This window comes from Nansenia antarctica, assembly GCF_963989245.1.
Source record: "Nansenia antarctica genome assembly, chromosome: 5".
Lineage (NCBI taxonomy): Eukaryota > Metazoa > Chordata > Actinopteri > Argentiniformes > Microstomatidae > Nansenia > Nansenia antarctica.
The window spans coordinates 67,731,171-67,738,670 of NC_137690.1; the positions used below are offsets into that span (position 1 = coordinate 67,731,171).

The window sequence follows — 7,500 nt, forward strand, 5'->3', positions numbered from 1 at the left end:
AGGATTGTGTAGCCCAGCCAGAGAGAGACAGGCTCTGTCTGTGGTGAGAGCTGCTGCACTTCCCAACCTATCCTGCCAAACGAACAACCATTTTAGAGACACATTATTTCCCCTCAGATGACACAGACCCCCCAAAGAATTTTAAAAACAAATCAAAAACCTGGATGGAGTCCTGCATCTGCTAGGCGAAATACCACAGTGTGACATCACAGCAGCAGCATCTGTGAGCTGCTGCCATAGGAACGGGCCGACCAGTGGAACGGTCGTAGTCATAGTCATATATATATATATAGTCATAGTCATAGGTCATAGTGAACGGGCCGACCAAACACAACTGCAAATACAACAACAATTAACCTGTTTTGTTGTACTTTGCACATTGATAAAACACTGTACGTCGTCCATAATGTAACATTTAAAACACAAAAAAACACTTACATTGTCTTAAGTTGATTTACTTCTAGTTACTATTCTTTTGGTACTCTTGTGTGTAATGTTTACTTTTGTTATTGGCTCATTTCATTTGAGTTTATTTGTCATTTCACTTTCTTTGGCAATTTAAACTGTTGTTTCCAATAATGCCAAGAAAGCCCATTGAATTGGTAGAGAGTAGAGGAGAGGGAGATAGAGAGAGAGAGAGAGAGAGATGGAGAGAGAGAGATGGAGAGGGAGAGGGAGAGATAGAGATGGAGATGGAGAGGGAGAGAGATGGAGATGGAGAGAGAGAGGGAGATAGATAGAGAGAGAGAGGGAGAGTGTGTTAGAGACGAGGAGACCCCCCGCTGCCACAGCTCTCTCCCTCTCATCTCTGTGTTAATTTTCCCAGCTCCATATGGTGTTGCAGACAGCTCACCTGCAGGCTGTAGCTGAGCCCAGGCAGAGAGCCACGCTACAGCACTCGGCTTCGGCTCGCCGGGCTCAGCCGGCAGACGTCCTCGGGCCCGGGCTGTCATCTACACGCAGACGCTGGTGCAGCTGTCTGCTCTACACAGAACCTACACACTCCCTCTCTCTCTCTCTCTCTCTCTCTCTCTCTCTCTCTCTCTCTCTCTCTCTCTGCTTTCTACTGTATGGAGCGAGGGAGAGCTAGAGGGGAAGTGGGAGAGGGAGAGAGAGAGTTTAGGAACAATTCGATGCACTTGAGATGCATAGATGAATTGTTGTTGTGTGTGTGGGGGGAGGGGGGGAGGGGGTTGGGATTATGGGATGGAGGGGGTGTTTGAAGGGCAGAGGGTGTTTTGGAAGGGTCCTTTGTGCTCACCCCTTCCATTTGGAGGTGTTTGCGTTGTGATATGTTTAGGGTTGTAGTTATAGTACATGTGGACTATTGGTTGTGACACACGTGTGTGTACATACACACACATACACATACTACACACAGTGTAACTTTCATCCTGTGTTTGTCATTGATTAGAGAGGTTCTCTTTAATTCCTCTCCACCCCATGTTGTGATCCATTTGCATTCTTCTGTCAGGAGTTAATGGAGGTTTTCCGCGGCTCGCTCTGAGAATCTTTGAAGACACCAGTGTTGATATGATGTGTGTATTGCCGCCAGCGCATTGCCCCACCCCCGATAGATTGGTTGCCAGAGTTTTTCGTTCTCTCTGTTTTTTCTTGTATTTTCTTCCTGTTGTGCCTTTTATGTCTCCATCTCAAATTGGTCTCCAAGGAATGAAAAACAACGACAGGAAAGTAGTTCAAACACGGCTTCAGCATTATGTATCTGTATTCACTATGTGAATGTGTTCTGTCTGTTCAAACATCACCAAGCATATGGCTTTTACAGACATTGGGTGTGTTTGTAAATACGCTCTGGAAATCTGCTCTGGTTCCAACATCATAGAGCGCTCTGAAATCAGTTAATTTACATTTAACATTACCATCATTTCGCTGGCGGCCAACAATTTTACGTTATCGTGTTAGGTAGCTTTCCTGTTGCTAACTTTAATGATGTTGACAGTAGATACTCATTAACTAACATTGTCATGTTCATCTTTTTAAAATGAATCTTGTTAATTCATCCCATGTTTAAACATGATTATTACCTTTTTGTTACACGCGTGTTGAATAACACTCTCTAGAGTACCAACGACTTGCTCCGACATTTTTAGATTGGAATGCTCAGATGCTCCGACAAACTGTCTTTCCAGTCAGAGTGCCCAGTATGTGCTCTGAGTGCTCCCAGATCACAGTGCTCTGAATTTTCGAACGGGGACGCTCTGAGCGCTCTGAATTTCCAAAAGACCAGAGAGCACCCCGCGTGCGCTCCAGCTCTCTCAGAGCTCTCTCGAACGCACCCTAAATCATAACTTGTTAGAACTGACGTTGGTGCATTTGCATGAGAGAATGAGGGGGAAAAACCTCATCTTGGGACAGAGAGATGGTTACTTGAACACGCGTTGTTTCATACCATTCCTCATTCCATTCCGTGTATTATAGTGAGCCCGTCCCACCGACGTCCACCACCGCCATTCTCCCCTGGCCTTGAAGTACATTGAGGTTACCGGGGTGGTTTGGAAACACTTGTGATTGAGTTTGTAATTATGTTGGTAAAGGCCTTGCAAAAATGAGCTATACATTTATGGAACGTTATCAAGTGTTTACCTGAACAAACCAGAGGACCTTGGATCTCAGTGTTTGCCGGGAAAAGGCTGTCTGTGAAAGAGACTCGTTATCCATTGTTGTCATGGCTGCTCTGTTCAGGGAACTTCACTGTCTCCCCTTCACTGTCTCACTTTCTCCCCTGAAGTAAACATGTTAAAAACTCATTCCATCTATTGTGGTCCTCTGTGGCTCAGTTGGTAGAGCATGGCGCTAACAACGCTTAGGTTGTGGGTTTGATTCCCGCTTGGACCATATGCTGAAATGTATGCACTCACTGCAATGTTAGTCGCTTTGGATAAAAGCGTCAGCTAAATGGCATATATTTATATGACTATTGAGCTTCCAGCACATTTACTTTGTATGCTAAACAAGGTTTCAGTCAGTTGTTTTCAGGATTGCCTTTATTATGATGTCGTTTGGGGTCTTTTTCGTTTCGTGTTTTTTCGGGAGGGTGCTGTGTGTCCCAGCTGACTTCTCACCAGAAGTGATTCCTGGGGAAAATAGAGTGTCTAGGAATGGGCCTAATCTCGTTGCTAATCCATTTTGAAGCATTACAATTGTAAAAATGCATATTTAGACAACTTCGAGGATATGGAAAATGCACTATGAAATGTCCATTACTGAACCCCCCCCCCCCCACCAACAAATGAGAGTAAGGCTATTAACATTTGTGTATTTTCATTATGTAAATGGTATTAACACATGCCCACAAATTGCTACCAGGGATGAAGTCATTTTCTCTCAGTTATCGTGATGTGTCCAAGTGCGTCGTTTTGATTATGACACGCTAATTACATATTACTTGTCTTCCCTTCTCTCTCTCTCTCTCTCCGTCTTGCTTTACAGATTCAGAAAAACCAAGGATCTTTAATGGTAAGCTTTTGTAGAGTTTGCAGAAAAAAAACAGTTAGGGGCAATATCCACCCTGCCCCCCCCCCCCCCCCCCCCTCACACACACACACACACACACACACACACACACACCCCATCCCTGGCAGTGTTTCACTCTCCATTGGATCCCTCATTTGAAACAAACTTCCCCACAAATTGCATTTTGCAATGAAATGATACAGCAGGCCTTAAGTGCCAGTATTAGATTAGGTGCCATTACAGAATAATAGAAGCAGTCAGGAAGCGACGGCTCAGCCGCCAGCTTGCTGTATTTGATTAATCTAAACAGATACCTTTTTATGTTATTACATTAATGATTGTCTTTGCCACGATACGGTGGGGATGTTGCACGGTGGCTTATATGTTTCTCTACCCCTCTCTCTCTCTCTCTCTCTCTCTCTCTCTCTCTCTCTCTCTCTCTCTCTCTCTCTCTCTCTCTCTCTCTCTCTCTCTGGTCTGCCCATTCAAGCCTCTCCAGTTATTGCAATGCATCGTTGATGAGGTGAGTCGCCGTCTTATGTGCTTTTCGTTTCTAAAGTCATTGCTAATGGGCTGGAAAGCCCAATGTTATATTTTGTTTCCTAATGAAGCTCGCTGCTCTAGACAGCTCACGCTCGCTCAACCCCTCCGCCCCGCACTACCCCCTCCAGCCATTCTCCACACACACACACACGCACGCACACACACACGCGCACACACGCACACACACGCGCACACACACACAGACATACACACGCGCACACACACACACACAGACGCACGCGCACGCACACACACACACGCACACACACGTACATAGACGTAGGTCAAAACTGCCATGATCCATTCTACAAGCATACAGTACTGTACAGTCCCTACAACCACTGGACTGTGTTGGATGATGTTTATGATCATTCAGGTTTATAACTTTTTATTTTTTATTTGACCCGATAATTGACACATCAGGCTTCCTGGTGGTACAGGTTCAGTGATGTTCTTTAGAGCTGGTTTGGACCCATGTATGTACTCAACTTCTTGCAGACACTTAAGTGCCAGTACACACACACACACACACACACAGACAAACACGCAAGCACACGCACGAACATGCACACACACACACACACACACACACACACACAGACAAACACACTATGATACCACACCACACCACACACACACACACACACACACACACACACACACACACACGGCGTGGGTAATGTAGCATGACCAGTCTAGGCCACAGAGTGTCAGGCTGTCCTGTACTGTATGTTGCATTAACCTTGACCGTTGACTCTCACCAGAACATGTGGCTTAAACCTTGACACACTCCTCTGGCCATGTCTTTCTCCCCTACACTCACACACACAAAGGTCAGGGGCATTCAGGGCCCAAGTATACCATAAAACTATCCGTAACTGTGTATTCCTAGGATTTGATGAATGTAGAAATGTTGACATTTGTGATATTTATATTTAACAATACCTGTATTAAGTTAGTCTTCTGTAGTAGAAGTACTAGTTAGTCTAGTGTTCTGGTTCGTTAGTGAATCATCATTTGTGTATGCCTTACATTCTGTGTGTGTGTGTGTGTGTGTGTGTGTGTGTGTGTGTGTGTGTGTGTTTGTAAGGCACGGAACGGAATGAGGAACGACCGAACACACGTGTTTAATACCGTTTAATGTGTTAGCCTAATTAATGGATTATATAATTTAAGTATTATTGTTCTCACTTGGAAGTAACGGATAGGGGTAGGACATGATAAGCTTAGGCTTCGTCCTACTCCCTTTCGAACAGTGATAACTGTACTTTTCGGTATTAGTTATTCGTTTTTTTTATTTTTAAATCACGTTCGAAATAAAGATTCATTCATTCATTCCTGGTTCCATCACGTCCGTTACCAGGAGTTCTGATGTCCCCCTCTGCCTCATCTCCTCCGCCAGCCTCTCCTGGCCTCCAAACCCCGTCCCCCGCCTCTCTCTGCTCCTGTTAGGACGCCAGCTCCTCTCTGACACGTGTTAATAACAGAACGCCACCGGAGCCCCCCGCGCCACCCATTAAACCGCCCCCCCCCCAGCTCCCGTCCTGGCCTGCGTGTATAGATCGGGGGTGTAATTAATAATTAAACGCTTGCAGTTGTAATGGGTTGACCCGGGCCGAACCCTTCATTAGGAGACGAGGCAGAGGCATCACTCAAACTATTTTCTCCCTCGCCCTTCGTCCAGGGCGTCCCTCCCTCCTCCTCCCCCTCGCGGCGAAGAGGGGGGAGGAGGAGAGAGCTTTTCCGCGGCGGCGAGCTAGAGAGAGAGAGAGGAAAGCCAACGTTCCGCCGCTCCACCAGACCGACCGAGGGCTTTCCTCCCCAGAAACAGGGGGAAGTCAGAGAGAGAGAGAGAGAGAGAGAGAGAGAGAGAGAGAGAGAGAGAGAGAGAGAGAGAGAGACACAGGCAGGGTAGCAGGAAGATGGCGGTGCCAGGGACTAATCCACTTCCTGGTTGGGCCTACGGTGTGTGTGAGCGGTGGGGAGGAGGGGAGGAGGGGGGCCTCTGGGTTGAGACACTCCGGGTGAATTTGCATTAGATCAAAGGTTATCCATCAGGTGTATTCTTCTTTTGTGTGTGTGTGTGTGTGTGTGTGTGTGTGTGTACGTGCGTGCATGCAAGCAAGTGTTTGTGTGTGTGTGTGTGTGTGTGTGTGTGTACGTGCGTGCATGCTAGTAAGTGTTTGTGTGTATGTGTGTATGTGTGTGTGTGTGTGTGTGTGTGTGTGTGTGTGTGTGTGTACGTGGGTGCATGCAAGCAAGTATTTGTGTGTGTGTGTGTGTGTGTGTGTGTGTGTGTGTACGTGCGTGCATGTAAGCAAGTGTTTGTGTGTGTGTGTGTGTGTGTGTGTACGTGCGTGCATGTGCGGGTAGGGGTTTGGGTGCGGTGGATGTGGGTGCGTGTATATGTGAGAAGCGGGCTCTTTAAAGCAGATCATTAACATCAGTGTAGCTGGAGGTGTGTTAGTGGGAGAACAGGGGTGTGTGCTGTTGCTCACACACACACACACACACACACACACCCACTGCACTGCGGGCTGTTGCCATGGGACGACTGAGATAAATAGTCTGGGCCTCACGGGGCTCAGGTGAGAGGGTGAATAAACAAGAAATTGAGGCGTGTGCGTGTTTGTGTGTGTGCGCGTGGGTGTGCGTGTGTAACTGAACCAGTTAGCCCAACTACCTTTGTATTCATATGCCCCCCCCCCCCACACGCACACACACTCCCTCCTCCTCCCCCCGTTCCTGTCATACATTCATAACGCTATGTCTCTATTTGGGGTACAGGAGACGGCGCCTGGCCTCGATACGTGTCGACCGAATCTGGAGCAGAAAGGAGCCGCTCCTAATTCTCCACGTTCTGTCCCGTCCAGCAGGCGTTCGTTTTGGGACTATTTAGTATTTTCTCTAGCCTACTTGTTGCCCTCGACGACGACGAAAAAAACAAGAACTCTTCTGCTTTCATTCGCTGTCCTGTAATTACTGATTTTAATTTGAGTGTGATAATTGCGCTGTGCCAATTACATGTATATTTACTGCTCGTATTGTGAAAGCGGAGAGAGGAGGGAGGGGAGGAGGAGGGGGGGGGGGCGGGGCGGGAGGGGGGTTGTCGGGGAGGCTGGAGATCAGGTCGGTGTGCGAGGGAGGGTAATGGCGGTCAGAGGGATAATTTACCCCCCCGACCGACGCTTTCATCATCAGCTCATCCGTCGCTCCGCCACAGTACACATCAAAGCTACCATGTCCCCTCAGCTGGAGCTATGAATATATACATGAGCGTGCGTGTGTGTGCACGTGTGTGTGCGAGCACATGGTCTGTCTGTCTCTGTGTGTGTATGTGTGTGTGTGTGTGTGTGTGTGTGTGTGTGCGCGCATGTGTCTGTCTGTGTCTGTGTGCGTGCGTGTGTGTGTATTCGAGCGTGTGTATGTGTACTGTAGAATACAATGTTTGGGCTGCTTGGTTGTCTATGCACAGTACTGTAT

At 47.3% G+C, this 7,500-nt stretch overlaps 1 protein-coding gene across 1 annotated transcript in view; it reads left to right on the forward strand.

Annotated features, from left to right (window-relative positions):
• The window catches only part of map2k5 (mitogen-activated protein kinase kinase 5), a 71,220-nt gene that overhangs the window by 47,928 nt on the left and 15,792 nt on the right, over positions 1–7,500 (forward strand). The window contains exons 18-19 of the mRNA XM_080532542.1: positions 3,451–3,477; positions 3,965–3,997. Of these exons, the coding sequence (XP_080388668.1) occupies positions 3,451–3,477; positions 3,965–3,997 (60 nt within the window). The remainder of the gene's footprint in view (positions 1–3,450; positions 3,478–3,964; positions 3,998–7,500) is intronic.